The 21,275-nt window shown below is 46.3% G+C and overlaps 8 protein-coding genes across 8 annotated transcripts; 5 read left to right on the forward strand and 3 right to left on the reverse strand.

Moving 5' to 3' along the window:
• Positions 1 to 2,015: 2,015 nt before the first annotated feature.
• AOL_s00083g110 (uncharacterized protein) lies at positions 2,016 to 4,103 on the forward strand (the record flags this gene model as incomplete). Its single annotated transcript, XM_011125289.1, has 6 exons — positions 2,016 to 2,426; positions 2,538 to 2,557; positions 2,668 to 2,717; positions 2,790 to 2,972; positions 3,029 to 3,733; positions 3,805 to 4,103. The coding sequence occupies 6 exons, from the start codon at positions 2,016 to 2,018 to the stop codon at positions 4,101 to 4,103; spliced, it is 1,668 nt and encodes a 555-aa protein (XP_011123591.1).
• A 1,466-nt stretch (positions 4,104 to 5,569) lies between these two features.
• Positions 5,570 to 7,299, forward strand: AOL_s00083g111 (uncharacterized protein; the record flags this gene model as incomplete). Its single annotated transcript, XM_011125290.1, has 7 exons — positions 5,570 to 5,870; positions 5,977 to 6,100; positions 6,189 to 6,397; positions 6,466 to 6,626; positions 6,704 to 6,869; positions 6,951 to 7,123; positions 7,186 to 7,299. The coding sequence occupies 7 exons, from the start codon at positions 5,570 to 5,572 to the stop codon at positions 7,297 to 7,299; spliced, it is 1,248 nt and encodes a 415-aa protein (XP_011123592.1).
• A 2,419-nt stretch (positions 7,300 to 9,718) lies between these two features.
• Positions 9,719 to 10,557, forward strand: AOL_s00083g112 (uncharacterized protein; the record flags this gene model as incomplete). The annotated part of the gene is made up of 2 exons (XM_011125291.1): positions 9,719 to 9,969; positions 10,083 to 10,557. 2 exons carry the CDS (start codon positions 9,719 to 9,721, stop codon positions 10,555 to 10,557), a joined length of 726 nt encoding a protein of 241 aa, XP_011123593.1.
• An 882-nt stretch (positions 10,558 to 11,439) lies between these two features.
• Positions 11,440 to 11,889, reverse strand: AOL_s00083g113 (uncharacterized protein; the record flags this gene model as incomplete). The annotated part of the gene is made up of 1 exon (XM_011125292.1): positions 11,440 to 11,889. One exon carries the CDS (start codon positions 11,887 to 11,889, stop codon positions 11,440 to 11,442), a length of 450 nt encoding a protein of 149 aa, XP_011123594.1.
• A 1,029-nt stretch (positions 11,890 to 12,918) lies between these two features.
• Positions 12,919 to 13,489, forward strand: AOL_s00083g114 (uncharacterized protein; the record flags this gene model as incomplete). Its single annotated transcript, XM_011125293.1, has 3 exons — positions 12,919 to 13,128; positions 13,233 to 13,332; positions 13,419 to 13,489. 3 exons carry the CDS (start codon positions 12,919 to 12,921, stop codon positions 13,487 to 13,489), a joined length of 381 nt encoding a protein of 126 aa, XP_011123595.1.
• A 347-nt stretch (positions 13,490 to 13,836) lies between these two features.
• On the reverse strand, positions 13,837 to 14,419 carry AOL_s00083g115 (uncharacterized protein; the record flags this gene model as incomplete). The annotated part of the gene is made up of 3 exons (XM_011125294.1): positions 13,837 to 14,171; positions 14,246 to 14,295; positions 14,406 to 14,419. The coding sequence occupies 3 exons, from the start codon at positions 14,417 to 14,419 to the stop codon at positions 13,837 to 13,839; spliced, it is 399 nt and encodes a 132-aa protein (XP_011123596.1).
• A 2,455-nt stretch (positions 14,420 to 16,874) lies between these two features.
• AOL_s00083g116 (uncharacterized protein) lies at positions 16,875 to 17,198 on the reverse strand (the record flags this gene model as incomplete). Its single annotated transcript, XM_011125295.1, has 1 exon — positions 16,875 to 17,198. One exon carries the CDS (start codon positions 17,196 to 17,198, stop codon positions 16,875 to 16,877), a length of 324 nt encoding a protein of 107 aa, XP_011123597.1.
• Positions 17,199 to 19,158: 1,960 nt separating this feature from the next.
• On the forward strand, positions 19,159 to 20,997 carry AOL_s00083g117 (uncharacterized protein; the record flags this gene model as incomplete). The annotated part of the gene is made up of 1 exon (XM_011125296.1): positions 19,159 to 20,997. The coding sequence occupies one exon, from the start codon at positions 19,159 to 19,161 to the stop codon at positions 20,995 to 20,997; it is 1,839 nt and encodes a 612-aa protein (XP_011123598.1).
• Between the last annotated feature and the right edge of the window lie 278 nt (positions 20,998 to 21,275).

Raw genomic sequence — 21,275 nt, forward strand, 5'->3', positions numbered from 1 at the left:
AATTTGAACAAGTTTAATCTGGGTAATGCGATTTAATTTTTTTTGGACATCTCTAAACTCTGTATTGATATTGGGTTTTTTTTTGACAATCTGGTTATTTGATGTTTATGATAAACTTTGTGAAAAACCAACGTTTGTTATTTCAGTCGGGTTTAAGTGCGACCGAAGGAAGCCTCAAGTTACCGTTTTGAGCCACCAGAGCCTGAATTTTGTGTTGTCTTCGAATGAACGACCACCCCGGCCCAGCCCGAATTGCTTGCGCTCCGATCCTTGTGCATATATCGACCTAGTCTCTTACCAATCCTCGACATGGTAAAAACCAAGGCAAAGATGAGCGTCCTCCAGACTACATAGGAAAAAAGACCTCAGGTTTTTCTAATTCCCGAAAAAATTTTAGGAGGCTACAGCGGATTTTATTAGAGCCGGCTTCCCCAATAGCTGTAACCGAGCTTAATTTAGTCTCGAGCGTCAAGGGTCGTATATCCACTTCGACGCCGCATATTATGCATCAATACAGAATAAAGTCTTGCATTGTGGATTGGTCGCAAAAACCAAGAGTGGCTGAACAATACAGGCCTCGATTCATCCAGTCCCCGCAACAAAGATTTGAGAAACCATGAGCCCAGTCAATTGCTGCCATATGCACATGCACTGACGACGTTAATCAGAGCGGTTGGTTCTGAAGGATTCCGTCGAACCAATAGCTACAAAGCTCCAAGCGAGATCGATCCAAACTTTACTCGATCTGATACAGACGGCTCGAAGAGGCATGGACCGCGCCGGAATGCCTTCCGTTCTGGTGAAGTTGAGAAGGGTGTTCCCTGTTTTTCACCCATGTCCTCCTTGATATCCTCCTCTCGATCTCATCTGAGATTACCGAAAATCCCTTCCCGCTCCCGATTTTAAATTTCCGTCGCGAAGTTCGAATTGACTCTCAAAGAGTGTCGATGTGATCCAAGCTGCATCTGGGCTCATGGACATACTGGTTGTCTGGCAAGAGTAAACGGTCAGCTACGTCGGCATCATTCTTGAGGCCGTTAAGAAACAGGAGGGTATTGGTGTCGCAGAGTATGTATTGTCTAACGTCCCACTGGAATGTGACGTTATCCAGCGCTCCCTAAACAATACAAAGGGTTTGAGACTAACCCGGCAAGAGAAAGCAAGCTCACACCATCTTGACGAAAAGCCGAGTTATACCTTGCCCGAAACCCTGGTCGGCCATGAAAATCCCGAGCCCACAATTGCCTAGACCTTTTGCACGGGTGCGATTTTATGCATGAAAACTGTCCCCACACATGGGAAGTTGACGGTAAAATGTCTCTCTGCAGCTGTATGTACCAGCCATGCAGAAATGTGTATTGGTGGCACCATGATTGACATCTCCACTTGTTCAATCGAGCTCCCTTGGTAGTTTCCGTATGTCTTGAGAACCCGTTCGTCCATACTTGATTTGTAAAAAACGGAAGTGCATGGTTGAAATCAAATTCACACCACCATGAAGTCCGAAAAAACTATTCGTCAGAAAATCAACAGAAGGGACCCACTTTTTCTCAAGCGGAAGCAAGGATCGTCTGCAAGATACACTTGGACCAAAGAATGAAGCTTGTTCGTTGCAGTCGCGCGAGGTGGAATACATTCCGTCTATACCTATTCAAGATTGGCGCGTCTGCGCATTGGTGTGAAGTGAGGAGATTGATAGTCCAGATCAGAGAACTTGATATAAAGACATATTCTCCTTTGCGTAGGTGCTATGCGGCTTGTAGTTCAAAAGGTATTCTCTTTGGCATTTATTCAACCGGCCGATTTGCATTCCCTCTTGCCACTTGGCCAAGCGATACAGTAGAAAGAAATCGTGGAACATACTTATCTAGGCAGGGGAGTTTTACCAGGCCTTTAAAGATCTCAAAGACCTGCCCGATTTTCGAAATCGCATTCGAACCCCAGTTTTTTTTCAGGTGCTACTTGGGATACACAAACACGACCCAAAGGATTTGCGACTCTAATTAAAAGGCAAGATGGCGACCGAAAGCAAACCAGGCCTTTGGTCTAACGATCCAGACGCCTATCCAACTGCATCTAGAGACCCATCTGTTGGGAAAGATTCACCACCAATGTCACCAGGAAACGGAACTGCTTTACCACCTATCCCAGAGGCCCGACAAGCGCCGCCACGGCCTCACGTTGATACCAATATAAGCAATGGGACAGAATGGAACGAGAAGAATGGTGATATCGAGACTCCACCAGGGCCAGGCCGTATGCGAAAGTCTTCCACCATCATGTCTGCCATGACAAAGGATAGTTTCGATTTAGAGCTTGACCCTCTGCCTTACAAAGACGCCGGCATCACAGAAATACAAGTGCGACCGAAGAAACTAGTTTTATTCTTCGACGGCACAGGAAACAAGTTCCAGGGAAACATGTCTGTAAGTTGATTCCTCGGCGCATATCCGTTGAAATTACCCCGCTGCATCGTTGATGTTGGCTTCAGCCGGCAGTATTGATTTGAGACTCTCATGGACTAACTTCAAAAATAGGATACGAATATTATTAAAATGTAGGCTTCCTCGTAATTTGCATGTGTTCATTTTCAGCCCTCAAATCGTTCGGCAAGTTCCGAGCAACTAATTAGAAGGTGCATGGACTAAACTTGAAGCGTACATTCAGGTATCAGATGCTCGACAAGCACGATCCCCAAGTCTACTTGTATTATCAACGTAAGTTCTATACCTATCTTGTACCCAATTAATTTATAGGGAATATAATGATCTAATGCGGCTCTTGTCTAGCTGGTATTGGAACATACGTCGCTGGCGAACACGACTTCGCGCCAGGGCCATTCTCAAAAATGAAGCGATTCATCGATCAATCAATAGATCAAGCTGTCGGTACCAGCTTCGATCACCATGTTATCCAGGGCTATCAATTTATCATGCGATACTATAGCCCTGGCGACAAAATCTATATTTTCGGTACACATCGCGCAATACCAAATCTGTGTAGACCACAATTAACTAACCGATCATAGGCTTCTCCCGCGGCGCATACACTGCCAGATTCCTTACCCAAATGGTCATGTACGTTGGCCTATTATCCCGCGGAAACGAGGAAATGGTCCCCTTTGCCTACAAGTCCTTCGCAAAATTCGAGCGTCTCAGGCGTCTAAAAACCAAGAGAGCAAACGTCATCCGGAAACATATGACCCATTTTAAGGAAACATTCTGCAGAACTGGTGTCAAAGTCCACATCCTCGGCCTTTACGATACAGTCAACTCGGTGGGTAGATTCGAACTACCGCTACTGAGAAAGAGTTTCCCAGAATCACAGCAACCGGCTGCAGACCACGTGAGACACGCTGTTGCGATTGATGAACGACGGCTGAAGTTTAAGCCTAGTTTATTCGCGCAGATGCAAGGATGGAGACGAGAAGATCACGATGTCAAGGAGGTCTGGTTCCCTGGTAACCATGCGGATATCGGCGGTGGTTGGACACCAGAGGAAGGCGTTCCCATGATCAGTGATATCGCTCTGGCGTGGATGTTGGAAGAAGTTTTAGCGATCGAGGACAAGTGCGTCGGTAGAACGAGCCCAGACAGACTTCCTTGGAAAATGGATGAAGTAGAAAAAGTGTTCCATGCGGCTCAAAATCAAGTTGGTGTTGCAACCATCCACGACGCTCTCAAGTTCAATGGAGGGTGGTCACATGTCGGTGTTCTGAGCTGGTGGGTTCTCGGTAAGTCGGCACTCTCCCTGGAGATCAAGAGATTCTTAAGCAAAGTGCTAACTCAAATATGTAATCTACAGAGGTTCTTCCCCTGTTTACCCGTTTGGAGCTTGAATTCGGCCGCTGGGTGCCGCGACACTGGCCTCCAAATCTAGGGTTCACCCGAGACATTCCTGACGACGCGGTATTCCATGAGAGCGTGCATAGAAGGGAACGTGCTGGGTGTGGGTATTTACCCGGAAACGATGGATACATGGCTTGCAAAAAATCAACTCCTGAGACAGAGCATGAGCATTGCAAGCACTGTGACCACCGGAGGAGGAGCATTGAGCTCGGCCATAAAGGTCACCACCATGGGCATTTCCATATGCATATGTGAATTCCACGTAGAGACCCGGTTGGATGTCACGTAGTTAGTTAGGAATGTGATGTCGAATACTCGAGTCACAATGTAAGCTTAATTCTGGTAGTGATCAGTGTGTAGTATATAATTGGTTGTCATATTTCTAATGAACTTGGCGCTTGCATGAATAGCGTAATTTCTACCATTCCCTAAGAGATCTCAGCCCTCATATAACCTATTTTAGTAAACCCAAGTTTCAATCGCTTGATAACTATCATGAGCAAACCGAGATAACCGGCATTGATATATCTGTTGATTAATCAGCTGTCTTGCCTTTTAATTTACCGAGTACTGTGTGTTGTTATTGTTGCATATTTGTTGACGATTCCAGAGCCAAGGAAGCATACCAGGCCTGGACGTGCAGCGCGGTGCGGCGAAGTTCGACGATGGACATGCAATGTGCGATGCAAGGTACTCATGCCTCAATATATACATCCGGTGGCCCGGATCTTCTCCTTACATGAGCAAATTCTGTAGGAGCTGCAGCCGGGGAGCCCTGATCATGAGAACTCGCTGGGTTAAATTTTGAGCTTACGAATTCGAATGCTCATTGCAAGCCAACACATTCACTTGTTGCAAGCCAAATAACCTTTTAGATTATCTTGGTTTTGTGGATATATAAACTGGTTCCTAGCAGGGTATATTTTATTTAGCCTTAGAAGTCGCCATTTTATGCCTAAAACCCGCATGAAGAACCCGGCTTCGTATGTCAACGCCTTCCCGTCCTGTGGTTGGCAAGGCAGATATGTCTTTCAAATGTGGGTGCCGGTTTTAAGAAATTCCGACGCAACATCCCTCATCCTCGACTTCTAAGCATAGGATCCTGCTCGTAACCTTGTCGATCAATCGAATATGGGATGGTTGGGAGCTGAGTAAGGAATTTACGTACAAATGTGGATAAACGGACGGAGTCTCCCCGCGCGGACTCATTCTGCTTCGTTATAGTTATCGATAGTGCAGAACCGGATACCCGAACCAGTCGTGTTTGGTCTCGTTGGTACGTTGTGTCCGATAAAATCAATTGGAGGCGATGATTAGTTTTGTACAATATTTCATTAAGGTATTATATCGCTCCCTTAACATATGCTCGGAGTCTGGCACGCATATAGCTTCGATATATATTATATAGATCCCCTAGCTATAATTTGTGACCCATGAACACTCTGCTTAGCCAGATACTCTTATATGCTTGCCCTCGTACTGTTAGTTTAAAGGTGGTCGGTAACGGAGCAATCCTTCCGAAAGTTTTATGAATCCATGGAACATATTTCCATTTGCAACAAGCTCATCCTAGTGCTATCGTTGACTTATAAGAGGGAAGGGTTTCCCACTTGGTCTGAGCTTTGTTAAAGCTTCATCTATCTGTGCTGCATCAAGCCCTTCTAGATCTCAATTTTGTCAATTCGATCGTGTCTGCAGATTCTTGTAAGGCGAATTTTACAATGAGGTTCATCCCGGCTTTTCTCGCCTGCCTCTCGCTGGCTACTGCAACTATTCTTGAAAACGGCCAAGCCCGATTAAACCCTTACCCCGGACAAGCCGTCAAGATTCCCAATATCGCGGATAACGACCCGACTTGGAAGACATATCCGCCTGACGCCCACCAAATTAGTTACAAGGGAAGATGGTGTAGCAAGTATATATCGTGGTGGTCGTCACCTGGTATCAATTTTAGATATGCGGGTGATGATGTTGCAATTACCTTTGGAGAACATACGTCGAATGGCGTTTTACTCGCTTGGAGTAAGTAGCGATACCCGCTAGTTAGCGACATGCACCCCAGATGCAACAGAGTACTGCAATGATATATATTCTATAGCCAGAGTCTAATACAATAGCTTTCTAATAGGGATTTCCGGCCAGCCATGGAATTTTGCTAATGTAACTGCCGGCGATACGTATCAGTTTATCAACAAGGATACCCCTGGACAGAAAACCGCCGTCGATGGCCAGCAAAATACCTTCGAATTCCGGTAAACATTAACCCGAACCAATCAATTAACCTCCATATCAGAACTTACTGGAATTTTCTAATACGTGGATTTATTATGCATTCAATAGTGTTACAAACTGGGCTCTTGGAGTGCAACTGAAGAGAGTCCACGTCACCAAGGGTACACGCATCTATGGTATCCCCGAGTTCCACCGTAAGATTGAAATGATTGGCGATTCTTTGACTGCTGGTTACACCGCGACCTACGAGGGAATTAGCAGTTTTGCTTGGGGCTTATGCGAAGGGTTGGGAAATGTCGAATTCACATTTACTGCATGTACGTGGGAGCCGTATCCAGTGATATGCCTAAAATACTACGTGGAGCTTCTACTGACACTTCTGTAGATTCTGGAATTTGTTTGACCGACAAGCTCTGTTGGGGAAATCCCCGAGGCCAATTGTATCAATGGCTGCAGACCAGTGATACCGGCTTCAGAGCTCAGCAGATCTATGGAACAAACCCGGAGCCTTGGCCGTTTAATAAGCACCAAAAGGCTGATATTGTTGTAGGTTACATTTGATACCTCGTCGAGAAGTGTGATAGTTGTCCGATTAGCTCTAAAAACTTAATCTTTTACCACAGGTTATCAACCTTGGAACCAATGACTCGAACCAGGGAACCGAGACTGGCCGCGTACCAGATGCAGAATTCCAGGCCAACTACATCAAACTTATCGCTTCGATCCATGAGAAATACCCACGTGCGCAGGTTATCGCTATGCAAATCTGGCAAGGATTCTACAGCTACGGTAAGAGACCATTGTGTCTGGATAGCAGTATGCTCAACACCGATAAGTGCGCAGTCGTGCTAATATCTTTGTAAATCTCAGGAAACACCCACCTTCAAAATCTTGACGGATACCAAGCCGGCATTCTCGCTGCCGTCGACTCTTTCAAGAAGAAGGACGGAGGCAACTTTGTCCACTACTTCAACACTACCGGTATATTGCAGCACAACGATATCAACCCGCTTTGGCACCCAACCGACACTGGACATATCAAGGTATTTATAATTGATTAATGCAACGAAATATAAGTTATCCAAAAAAAACTAACGTCTCGCAGGTTGCTGCTCATCTAATGCAATTTATCAAACTTAAGTTCAACTGGGAACTTGGAAACACCGGAAAGGAGGTTTACTCTCACACCACCTACTGGAACGATCTGCCAGATTACTAAAACCTTTATAAACTGACCAGCGTAACAGCTGGTCCCGTGAATGCAAGTTGGCTGTGGGACTATCTTATAATTTTCTACGGCACCATTTATACCCTGTAAATAACCGGTCCGGAGTTTAGCACATGTGCATATGTGAATGTAACATACCAGCAAGCCACTGAAGCGAATCTACGAAACCCTATTCAAGTTCAGAACATGTGTGAAATCCGAAAGTCTGTGAAATCCAGGTTACAATCCGAAGATTAAGCTTCTTATATGTATAAGCGCCCCTAGAAGGCCTGATTACCTGTGGTTTCTGCCAATGGTTTGTTGGTTGCCCAATTACGCATGTGACCAATTGGTGTCGAGGAACGGGTCTAAGAGGTTTTTGGAGTTGGCTCCGGAAAGGCCCCACCTGCCATCCCCTATTTTTGTGTTGGCTACCGCAACTTCCAACAAAGTTGGGGGGTATGGAATGTCTTGAGGGAAAGACAACTTTGGGCCTGCCGCTCCATCCTGCGATACAACACTAGATACTGACAAGGCCTCACCGGACTCACTCGCCCACCATCCATATGTTTTATTTGCATTGGGAAGGAAATGCCGAAACAAACAAACCAAATGCATCTTGTGGACGCCGAGAAGCCAAGCGAAGGAGCAGGTCCAATTTCAAAATTTCGGGTCGCATACGCGATGCTACCAAAATCTCGTAATCACAAGTCAGCCTGGCCGGGGCCTTCATCCCACCCAAAGATTTAAAAATTTATTTAAAAAATAAAAAATAAAACAACAACAACAACAATAGCATAGAACCCGTTTTGCCTTTTGAAGTTACTCTGGGCTTATTTTTGGGGCTCTCACTCGTGTTCAAAGCCTCCCAGGGATGTTGAGGTTCAGGGTTCGTTCTTTTTCGACTTGAATGGAACCTTCTGCCGCTGCGGTTGGACATCAATGGGGCAGGCAGTAATTCTGAGGGATGATTCTGAATTGGAGGGCTTGGGCAATTGGGCGAGCTCTAGCCGTTTTAGCGAAACGGTGTTACACTTACAACAGTGCATGGGCATCTGATGATGGAGTTCTCCGACCGACTCCTTCCGACAGTTGATATGTTTCAATTGATCCGACGCAACAGGACACCCAAAATCCAAAAGCTTTCGCTCATGGTCGACGGCCGACGGGGCGGCAAAGACTGGGATTATGTGACAGAATGCATCGAGAATGCATGGTATAAGGTCGCATTGAGCTAGAAAAGCTTGGTATTTTTAGTTGGACTAACTATCACGCTAATGGCAGGAGTCTCGTCAGAAGCACCAGCAAAACAGTCCCAATACTGCGGGATAGTGTCCGGGGCCCATCGTCATATCTCTCCGATTAATGAGACAGAAGGAATATCAAAAAATAAGGCATTAAGTGAGAAAAGCTTGAATCGACGCCTAGTATCACCATGCTATCGAACTAACCTGCCGTCTCGATCGTACAAAGGAGATTGAATGGCATGATACTTCTCTGGCTGAATGCTCGAACGAGAGTTCCCAATAAAGAAAGAATGCCCTCGACGACAAAGGAGACGGAATTATCAGCTCCCGCACCCACCCGGATCAGGTGAATGAGAAAATGGATTGGAAAGATTAGAAATTCCATGTCCTAAAAAAAAAAAATTCGCTCTAGTGGCTAGATATTCATATGAATTCCAATGCAATGCAAAGAAAACGTTATAAGTCCGCGATGCCCTCCTGTTCATGACTTGGGCTAGGATACCTAACGGTCAACCTTCCAGTCTCAAAACATAGAGTCATTCGATTCTCGCGGCTTCGGTTGTCCCTTTTGCAATTTACCACGTACAAATACAACTTACCATTGAGTAAAAAGCGAGGTTGCAGCCTTACATCCTGCCCGAAACCTCTCAGCCCCAGCGTCCGGCAGCCCTCAAGACCGGGGTCAAGGAACTTTGAGTTTGCGGTGACGAAGGTGGCCGACTTTGACTTCAGAATAGTACTGCGGCAGCCCCTGCGATTTTAAAAGATAACACCCATTGGCTAAACTTGGTGCGTTTTGGTCGAGAAGAGCAACCGTCTTTCTCGTCAAAAGTCCGGCCTTCGGCAACCCTCGAGCCCCACCAAGAAAAGCCCGTCAAGGCCTAGCTCCAAAAAATCAGAAAGAGTTCGGGTGCATCGTGACATTGGTTAGTGCCCGCGGGGTGTTGGCCAAAAGTGTACAGTGGAAGGGCGGGTTCGAATATCCCATAAAACCAGTGCCACCTCGCCCTCACCTCAGGAACAGATTGTCGAACATTCCTTTTCAACCCTCACAACCAGACACTATTTCTTTTCCCTGAGGATATTCCAATCTTGAATCTTCACTTCTTCTTCTTCACCTTCATTCGTTCCTTGAAGTTTTATTTTTATTTTTATTTTTATTTCTTTCCTTTTTTATCTCGAAGATGTATTCATTCAGCCCTATGCTCTTTGTGCTCGTCAACACACTCCTTTACTTATCCCTGCCAGTCCAATCCTTCCCCCTCGCCCAAATATACCACGAAATCAAAGCCCATTCTTCCGGCCCAAAGGTCTCCCATTTCCAAGTCAGAACGGCAGGACCGACACATGCTGGCATCATCACACACCCACCAGCCCAGCTACAACAGGCAATCTTTGGAATTGAGCGATCTGAGCCTGCTTTGTTGCCACTGAGGTATGTCAAAATATATATTTTTCTCTTGCCAAGGGGGATCTACAAAACTAGGTCCAACTTGGTCGACATCGATAAGCATACAGGTACTAACGAGAGATATTATAATTCTATAGCGGCCTTTACACCCGTGGTGGACTCTCCCAAACCACCCAAGACAACCTCGACAAATTCCTTGCTTCGAACCAAAACCAACCGTCCTATTTTTATAGTCTCTCGATCGTCGGCCTTGGTTTACATGACCAACCGAATGGCATCTGGCAATTCAGACTCCGTGTCGACCTCGCCGTAAAGACACTTAAGGATGCAAAGGGTCATACAAAACTCCCACAGCTTACCGTTTCATACACCCAACCCCACCCAACAGATGAGAACTCGTTAGTGATGGGAGATTTGTTGGATATCTACGAACTTTCTGAGCAAGACATCCTCGAGACGATAACAACAGATGAACCTGCCGCTAGAATCATGGCGTTTTTGAGTAGCAGAGTTAGCAGGATGGCAGGGTTCCAACATAAGCACGTTGGGACCGAGGAGTTTGAATTAATCCACCCAAGGACAACAGATGCAAAGGCTGTGGGATATAACTAATTATCTCCCCTCCTAAGTAAAAAAATAAAAAAAATAAAAGGCCCGACTCAATGCGCAAAAGAAGAAGAAGAACCCACCTGTTTCTCACGATCCTTCGTTATGATTTACTTTGATATACCTTTTCGGCGTTATTGGACTGGAGGAATATTTCCCCCCCTTATCTTATGTTTTGATACCATTTTGTTTCCTTTTCTCTTTCACGATCCGGGCATGGAACCGGCTCAGTATCATTTCGATGCGACATCACTGCAAACAAACATTCTATAGGCCCGAGTCTTGGGACGAAGCTGCGACATTCACTGCAGTATTCTCTTTGTATATTTATCAAATGCACTTCCATAGGGGCATCTATATATAACATATCATTACCAACAGTAACCAACTCTTCACTCTTTTTGTAGTCGTGCGTATTGCCATAAAGATCTGGTGTATGATATTAAGTGCTTCGGTATATAGCAAAATAACGGGTCTCTAAACAAATGGCCTTTCTAAGATACCAGTTCCTCTATGTCTAGATTTAGGAAATATGAAACCCCAATTCTAAGAGAAAATTTACAGAGAGTGTAAGCTTCATAAGATTTGGTTAAAACCCATTGTTAGCTCACTGTTGAATGACCGTCCCCGAAATCTTGTAATCAAAAGAAAGAGAAAAAGAACCAAGAACACCCAAGAATAAGAGTAGGAAGAATAAAAAGTAGTATCCACCAAGCTGGCTAAAATAAACCGAAAGAAAACACCTTCAATACACAGCTTCTATTCCCCTCGCGCCCCTGCCTTCCAAATCTCCCTTGCCAGACCAAACCCGGAATTAAGGCCGGAATGAGGGGGTCTTGAGGATCCCTCCCAATCAAAGCTTGCATGCACAATGATAATGATGCGTATTTACTTTGACTTCCTACCCTCGGTTTCGTAACCATCTTCCTTCTCGACCTTCTCAAACCCATCATCTTCCTCATCATCATCTGCTTTCCTCCTCCCAACGTGCTCATCAGCCGAAATTTCGATACCGGTGCTCCTACCAGCGTCTTCACTCTCGTCTTGCTGCCTCATTTCCTCCTCTTCTTGTTCCAAGATCCCCTGAACCCGTCTAATACCCTCAGCCTGCTCTTCGACCTGTCTCAGAGATTCCACCTCGCGAACGAACCAGTTGATACCACCCCATACTCCAACACACATGATCGATAAGAAGAAGAAATGGAATGATCCGGTGAGAAAGAGCATGGCGAGGAGTGTGAGTTGTAGACAGGCGAAGGAGACGTTTGTAGCGAGGAGGAGGGCCGGCGGGGCGCCAGGCGTGAATATAGCACGGAATAAGTCTGACGGGTAGGACATGTTCTCCGTTTTGAAAGATTTGTGTCTGGTTTTCCCCCACGAGGTTATTGTTTTATTTCAGTCGGTGGTTAGGTATAAAAGGGGAGAAAAACTCAATAACTTTGTGATATTAGAGTTTCTTGAGTGGATTTAGTTTTTGGTGGCGGGGTTGTCGGTCTGTGTATGTGCGATAAACGTGTGAGGAACGTGCGAACGAAGGAAGATAGAAGATAGGATGGATGGGAGGTATAATCTGTAGATGGCAGGACGGTGCCGATGAAATGGATGGAGATGCCGTTCAGCTCATAACATAAGCAGCTAGTCCAGCGATCAGGAGGTCGCGGTGAGTTAAAAAGGGAGCTGAAAGAGAGGAAAGAGCAAAGAGTAAAGTGGAGGCGAAGCTAGTGTGTGCTGTCTCTGTGACGTTGGGTTGAGTTGTTTACCTAATGAAGGCCCCTGTCCGTATATGTATGAAGTCAGGACTGCAGGCTGCTGCAGTGCACCCTTTTCTTGACTTGAGTGCCCCGCTTTGGAGCTTTGACAGGACCAGACAGGTTTAAGAAGTACAGGTTTAAGAAGTACTTGAAGATATATAGTCACCTGCGACTTTGCCGATGGGATCTTTATATACAAAATGGAGGATATGGCCACGTGCGGCCTCAGATCTGATATTACGTCCGGCACATTCGCACAGTCATGCTTGGGATTACGTCTGCTCACGTTTCGGCCAGATGCACCGGTTTTATATCATATCGTATCGTATCATATCATGAATCCGAATCGGATAGCTAAGCTTAAGTACCTACTTAGCTAATTGGACACACTGCTGCATGCTATGCATGGCCGAGTGGAGATTTCGGCTGGGCGGGATTTTAGCACATGGAAACCACCGCATCCATGTCACCTCGATTAATTCGGCTGTCCTGATAGGACTGCTATTCTTCAGTACCTCGCGAATTCTAAAAGAAAAAAAAATTAACGACGAGGACTTAAGTCTCGGGTAAAAATATAATATCAAAGCGGCCAGCTTTAGTATATCGATCTTGAACCATGCGGTTGACAGCTCGACTCTTCTCGACTCCGGTCACCCCTCAAAATCTGCTGTCGAAGAACACATTGGCATTGCTACCCCCGATTCCGCTCTACCGTCGCATTCTACGTGCTCACAGACATTTACCTGCCGAGCAGCGGGCACTCGGTGACCATTACGTGAGGGATGAGTGGAGAAAGCACAAAGATGTCGAAAATCCGGTGCATATCGTACGTACCACTGGTGGCTTTCTTTTCAGATTCGGAATCTTTAAATACGCAAGGACGCTAATGTCAGAGTCATATCCAAACTATTGAAATATCGATGAGGACAGATTGCATTTTTGACTGAATGGCAACTATACGCTCAGCATCTTGAAGGGGAGACTTGGAGGGATGCGAAACTGGATATGTCTAAATTGGACAAGATGAGTGGTAATGCATATATGGCCTCGCCCGTTGTTCTCGCTGGGAATTGGGACGACATCGATGTACCGTCTTGTGCTAACTGAACACGGCAGACGACCAAATCGGCCAGTTGTACGAATTGATGAAGAAGGCGAGGAACGAGGATGACGACTCGTCGTCGTAAACACGGGGAGAGTACAGATGTATCATTAGATCGCGAGCATTGCATCGGCGTTTATGGTAAAACAAAAATGTTTAGAAAAGCGATTGAGCATGTGGGGAATAGGCTGATGATTTGCACTTTGTTATACAATGGTGATATAAAAAATGAAAAAAAAGGAATATCTATCCCACTTTTGGTACTGTGTCATGGTGGTTGTATGAACACCGCCTCGAGTGCTCTAAATCCCACTAGCTTCATATATGATTGCCCTCCACCCCACGAGCTTTTATGGATACCTCAAAGAAACTTCGCACCCTTAGCTCGACCGCCAAAATCGCATCGACCACTTTTTTTAAACAAAATAATGTTTAACGTCTTCCACCTCGACCACGGCCACCTCGGTCTCCTCTGCCTCGTCCTCTTCCTCTTCCCCTTCCACCAGGACCACCACCACCAGGACCACCACGATCTCCACCCTTATCGCCTTCCTTTCTCGCCTTATTCTTTGCCTTGACACTGTCGTCAATCAACAGAGTATCCAACGGTAGCGAATCTGGCAGAATGAAGTAACGGATTGTGCTTCCTCGGATATTGATGGTATCCAGCGTCTGCGGCTCGCGATTTCGCACCGTCATGCGCACCGTACGGAGAGAGGTGTTCATTGTTGGAGTGACAGTAGTTATTGTGCCGTGAATGATGGTACCTATGTAATTCATATCCATCATTAGCCTGATACTGTTCTTGAGACCTGGTGTCGTGTGGCTGGGGAAGCAGTACCATTCTTCAGTTCAACGGTAACTGTCTCGTTCGCGCACTTCATGAGAAACCTAGATATCCACGGGTTAGCATATATCACTGGGAAAGACGTGTGATGAGCGGTGGTTGATGGATCGGCCGTAGACTCGTGATCGGGATGATGGTGTAGGAGATAGCTCACCTGACCAACTTCATTGTGACAAATATGACGATCGGAGACGTCCGATGCGTGTAATATTATAAAGAAAGTAACCAATGGGTCTTGTGAAGTGATAGTGGAGGTTATTGGAGGTTGTAGATGGGGGGTTTCCGGCGCCTATCCAGGAAGAGAGGGAGGTTGATGGTGACGATGCTTAGCTGGTTTGTGACTGGAAACTTTTCGCGCGTCTCCTGCCAGCTTGTCGTATTTGCGCTAAACCTTATTGGGTAATTTAGACAAATTCCACAGCTTTTGCCGCTTTGGGAAGTATTCGACGACGATTTCCGGAATGCAACAGCAACACGAATTTCCGCAACACAAGCATCGATTCTCATTTTACAGTCAAATTTTATCAAAGCTTTCTTCCTCGAGGCCTCAACCTCTAGACTTCGCCAGGTCTCCTACTCCTACTCCTACTCCTCTACTTATAAATTTCTCCACGGCACCGTTTTAACAACCTCTATAACAAACTTCACAGCTATCAACGCCCTCTTCATAAAGGTTCAGCTTGCCAAAGCGTTTTAATACAAAACTAGACAAAGGTATGCCCTTTCAAGCCTCGGACATCACTATATATATCCTCCCTTCCTAGCCTCGTACCATTCCGCTGTAATCTACATTGACGCACCCCGAACTTGCCTTTGACTTCGGCTATCTTGTGTCACCTAGGTAACAGTAATTCAAGACCATCTTGTTTCCCTCAGAGTTATTATATTCTAGTTGGTGCCACTAGTTCTATTCCCTTGTTTTAATTTCATCCTTTACAGCTCCTACATTCGCCTTAAGGTTTTTTTGCCGTTAAAATATCGTCTCATCTTGGCTTCTTCCACAAAAGTATCAACGAAATTGGTTATGTTGCTAAGGTAAAATCCCCAGCAAGACGCTAAACCACGGGGAAAGGGGTACGGCAAAGGTAGCCAGAGGTATCTCTAGGTGGGCGAAAGCAAACTCCTACATCTTCCGGACCGAAGGCTAGACGGACTAAGGAGGAGGCGCCTGGCGGAACCTCTTCATTATAACTTGCGGAAACGGGATTTGCAAAGCCCATTAAAAAACTTGAGTCCATCCCCTCTAAGCCAAATCAGGGCTCGAATATGATAGGGACAAGAATCACCGGCCAAGGTGGACTGAGATTCCGGATCATCGAAACCCACGTGTAGCGGCGACATGACGGGTCCCCGGCCCCGCAGGCATCTCTGTTGATGCTATCTCTAGCGAGGGCCGCGCAAAGCTGTGTAGTTGACGCGTAAGACCTGATTGGATATGAGCTCATGAGAAACCTACATTAAAGCTAGGTCTATAAAGGTTACAGAATTCCTGGATCACATGGGAATTGATGAACTGGCTATATCAGTACATTCGTCTACATACGTTAAAATACCCGCACCTCACAAAAGAAGAAAGCAACGAAAAAAGAGGCAATGTTGTCGTCTTAAGTGATAACATGTGCTCGAGATTACTCTCCTTCACATGAATGACTCTAACTCTAGAAATTATGGGTCACACCCATATGCGCCATACAACTATATACAGTCCTAGCCTCAAGACATCATAACCATCGACCATATCTGTCTTAACTTATTGACCTGCCTCCCGAGTCGGAGAGTGGCAGGAGACCGGCGTGGGCATCTACCGCTTACTAGGTTAGGATGATTAAGGCCAGTTTATTTGGGGCCGTTCCGGCGTTCTCATATTAGACGCCCTTGCGTTCACTCCTCCTCGTCGTCAAGGGTCCGCCGTAGAGTTCAGAGGTGCCACGTAAGTGGGTTCTAAAGGATCCGATCCCGCTGGCTGGCCTGCCGCGGACTCCACTGGCGGTTTGTTCCTTTGCCTACGGGTAAACTACTTTCTTTTACTAGCTAGAGGGCAATTAATATGGTGGCCACTTAGATGGAAGAAGAAGATATTTTCTATGGGGGAAAGGAGCTTTTGATTCTCCGTGCTATGTAACACGTATGCGTACGGATCACGGTTAATATTCGCATCAACACCAAGTACCTAAGTACACGAAGTTATTACCCCATGATACAATTATACTTTTTGCGTCTTCAATTATTAGATTTGTAAAGCCTCGAAAGTCAGCAGTTAGATATGATAGGCGCAAGATAGGTACATATCGATACGAAGCTCGCAACATGGAGTCTTTGTTTATATAATTTAGATCATAGAGTAGATTCTCGGATATTCAGCCCAAGGAGAAGATGACTGTATAGCTCAATTGATCTCGAGTATACATGATTCTGCACAGAGGCTTAGTTTCATTCACATGGCTATATCTCCGTTCGACAAAAGTTACAAAATTCCACTCGACTCCCTTATGCACAAGCCAAGAAAAATACATTGTTGATAGAAAAGAAATTGAAAGGAGGAACGAAGCCTGAGCCACACCCCGTGCACCCATAGAGAGTTTCCCTGACGCACTATCAACATCTTGCGAATACATGAATCGAACTACGGGCAGCCTGGCCGGAATGGGATACAAGCCATTAGAGTACCGGCATTGTCAATGCAAGCGCGGCTGCCGACACCGGCGTTTGCCCGACACGTAGCATCTCCATTCTGCATAGCGGTTTGCAGGTTTGGGCCGGGTGGTGGTGGGACGGCAGTTGGTTGGCGGATGATAACTGGGAAATAGGCGAGAGTGGTATAACCGTCTTGATTAGATCTTGGAAGTCCAGCGAGAACTCCGCCGAGAGGCCTGAATCTGAGCCACGCCTCGGCCTCTCCGCTGAGTGCTGCGACCGCAACGACGGCGAGGAGGGATTTAAGCTGCATGACTGGCTATTTTGATATCTGTATGATTCTAATCAGGTTAGGATATCGTTTAAAGTAATATTTTGTGTAAGACTCGAAAAGGAAATTAAGATTGACATACTCTTAACGGACTCGAGAGCGACTAAGATAGGGCTCGATAAGATATTTTTTATCTTGGGGATTGGCCGAGTACGAGTGAGCTGAATAAAAAATTGTTTAATCGAAATTTTGCCGAGGGAGGTCACCAGTTAAATAAACTTGGGTGCCAGACTACTATGTACTATAGCTAATAGATGTGCTGCACAGTACTGCCCAACCAGCTCCCGTGTCGAGCTACATGGCAAATCCGTCTAAAATAGCCCTTGAAAGCTCTTTCGCTTCAATCACTGCATGCCTAGAGAAGGCCGGATCTCGATAACTGCTTCTCAAGGAGGACGAAGTGCATAGTTTGGAACTAAGCCCGTGCTATCTCCAACCCCAGATTGTGATACGTCACAAAGACTATCATTTCTTCGGCATAGAATATGCCTCACAAGTTTCGAAAATTCCGAACCCAACCTCTTAGTTTAATGGAATGTAACCAAAGGATGCATCCCTTGTACACATACGTGCCGATATGCCTGTCTACCGACGCTTGCCGCGCGATCTTCGAAAGTAAGTGCAGTTGCAGGGAGCTTGCAGATGCGACTGCGACGCGAATATACAATCAATTGGTTGCAGTTCTAGGATCCAACTAAATCGAACAGCTTGCATCTGCCCGATGACGAGGATTGAATCAATCTGCAATATCACAACCAACATGCGCATATGCAACAGCTCAAAGAGTCCAACATTGCCGGATGCATTGCTTCGCCCTCACTGAAAATCTGCGCCAAAACAAAATTTATCTGCAGGATAATAGGTCCAGAAGAGTCGACCTGAAGCAAGGAACGTCGAACAAGCATGGCGGAAAAGACGCACCAGTTACACAAGTTTGGAAAACTTGGAAGCCCCCCTGTGTTTTACTTTTGCAACTATTAGGATGCGAGATCTCTCGATCTGGGGATTGTCCATTCCATTGGCTGCAACCGACTTCGGAAATATTAAATCGGAACTAGTTCGCTCTTATTTCGTGCCGTCCCGCCCTCGCTTATCGTTTCCTGCCACGAAACAGGAGCCTACTGGGAATAACCCGAGGAATGTGGTGACTTTGTGTAGCCGTCCAGGATGTCACACACTTGGCATTTTACTTCTATTGGGTATCAGACGGTTGGATGGTTATCAAATTCCGCAAAGGGTCCAATAGTATGTATGCATATGCGGCGCGACAAATGCATTTCGGCAACCTCAAGTTTGTAAATGTTATGCTGCGTCCCAAGTACAACTGCAACATTCGAAAGAGTGCGGGGAAGGGTGTCCAACTGGAGCAAAGATATGCCCAAGACACTGCTATCAACGATCCAGAACATTGAATCTGCGCGATATCTTACAGATACGCATGTATATGTTTCTTGAAATATGAAAAACTACGGAAATATCCAGTATACCTCTATGTTCGGCCTGTGAGCGAATCAGGGCAGGCATGCATGCGCCTGTCTTCGAATCGGATCTTCAGAGTTAGGATGGCTGAATGCCCCTTCTTTTGAAACCTGCAATTCTAGTCGAGGGGTCCGAGTCTTCTGAAGCTCTGCAATTGATCGCTGCAAATGCCCATGGTTCCGAGTCAATTGCAAATGTTAGGCATGGAAAGGAATGCACACAGCTGCACAGGCTTCGATCTAACCAACCCTTCGAGATCGGTCAATCGATCAATTAGAATCGACCAAGTAAGCCGGTAGTGAAAGTGTACAATGTGCAACCAACATCTTCTTCATGGACAGTAATGTATATAAGTCTGATGCCTCAGCCGTTCTATAAAATCTTTTTCTTCATTCACCATACAAGTCCTCAGCTCACCTCCACTTGATCTTGTACTCTCTACGGTCTTGTTGTATTCATCACTATGGCAAAGTTTAGTACTCTGTCGCCTGCCAGGGCACTGTTACTGCTATCCTTCGTAACTGCTACGTTGTCGCAGCCGGGTTGGCAGCCCGGTCGTCCGGCAAACCAAGGAGCTGCCGGTGGCTGGCAACCAGGTCAGCAACAGCAACCAGTCGGCGGTGGCGGCGGTTGGCAACCAGGCCAGCAACAAGGCGCTACTGGTGGTGCAGTTGGCTGGCAACCAGGCCAGCAGCAACAGCCTCCTCCACAGCAGCAGCAGCCTCCAGTGCAGCAGCAGCAACCACCTGTGCAACAACAACAGCCCCCCCCACAACAGCAACAACCCCCTCCACAGCAGCAACAGCCTCCTGTTCAGCAGCAACAACCACCAGTGCAACAGCAACAACCCCCTCCACAACAACAACAGCCCCCTGTCCAGCAGCAGCAGCCACCGGTTCAGCAGCAACAGCCACCTACTCAAGGCGGCGCTGTCACGCTTCCTGGAACTTACAATCCCAGTGGAAATGTCCAGAATACTGCAATCTGTGGACAGAACAACCTTCAGACTTATTCCGCCCCAGATGGAAGCCACTTCATGCTAAAATGCAACACTCACCATTGGTCCAAGACTTTGGAATCGGTCAAGGCTGATACCCTCCAAGAATGCATTGATAAGTGTGCTGCAAAGGATGGCTGCAAGGCCGTAAACTTCGATGCCCCCAATGGCAAAGGATGCTACCTCATGGGCGAAGGTGGACTCACCAATAAAGCTGTTGATTGCCCGAACCACCACTATGCCTTCCTCGTTGATCCACCCACTCAGCCTGCAGCTAATGATATGACCGTTATGTGCTCTACTGAATGCCCATACGCCAATCATAACACCTACAATACTATCTTTGGTTCTGCTTTCCGCATTGTCTGCAACCGTCGTCACGCAACTCCTCATATTTTGTCCGAAGGACAAGCCTCTTTCAAGGACTGCATGAACGCTTGTGCCGGGATTAATGGATGTGACAGTGTTGACTACCACGAGCGAAGCAAGACTTGCTACTACTCCAATCACAAGGGTTACCCACCAGTCGAAGCAACCGGATACAGCAGCGCCTGGAACGTTGGATGTGCCAACGCTTGCGGTGGAGGCTGCGGCTGCGGTTCTGGTACTCCTGGTACACCTCCACAAATTCCAGTTCAAAAGGGTCCTCTCAAGCCTGATACATCTTGTGGAAATCTTGGAATGCAACATTACGCCTCTCCAAATACTGACCTAAATGGCAATAAGGTTACTGATATTGCCAACTTTGATCCTACTGTCCTCAAGCGACGTAATCCGAATACTGCTGGTCAGACCTCAGACAATCCATCTTACTACCGCCACGGAACTAATGTTAGAGTTGGCTTCAACGCGGGCTCCGTCAATCCTGTTGACATTTACGGCACTCCACATGATTTCGGTCAATATGCTGATCTCGTCGCTATCAACCATCGTGCTTATATCTTTGCACCAGAAGACGGCACATACACTTTCAGCCTCCCATCCAGCGATGACATTACACTCCTTTGGGTCGGTCAAAAGGCCTACTCTGGATGGAACCGTCAAAACGCCGATATCATCCAACAATTCGTCTCCTCAGGTGGTACCCCAGTCGTATTCAGAACTGATCTCAAGAAGGGAACATACACTCCCATTCGTATCGCCTGGGCCAACCGTGGCGGTGCTGCCAACTTCAAGCTTAGAATCATGTCCCCAGATGGGTCAGTTCTTCTTGCTGAAGACAGTGAGTCGAACGACTACATCGTCCAGCACTCCTGTGATGGATACACCGCACCTAAATTCCCAGAATGGGGATTCGAGACTTAAACGACAAAGTCTAAGAGAAAAGGGACTGTATCTCATTTTGATGATGTATCTAATGGATGTACGAAGACTAAGTGGGGTAAAAGTGGGTTGGGAGGGTTAGAGATTCGTGTAGCTAAGAAAATGATATGGTGTTCGTAGCTAGGGACTAGCCAAGTACTTGACAATTGAAAGTATTTTTGATTCAAATTTGAATATTCACAGTTCGTAATACAAACTCTTGATAAGACCTGAATTGGTGTGACCAGCTTCCTCTTTGACTTTATTCGGTCTTCTAGTCA

The sequence above is a fragment of the Orbilia oligospora genome (assembly GCF_000225545.1).
Source record: "Orbilia oligospora ATCC 24927 unplaced genomic scaffold scaffold00083, whole genome shotgun sequence".
Classification (NCBI taxonomy): Eukaryota; Fungi; Ascomycota; class Orbiliomycetes; order Orbiliales; family Orbiliaceae; genus Orbilia; species Orbilia oligospora.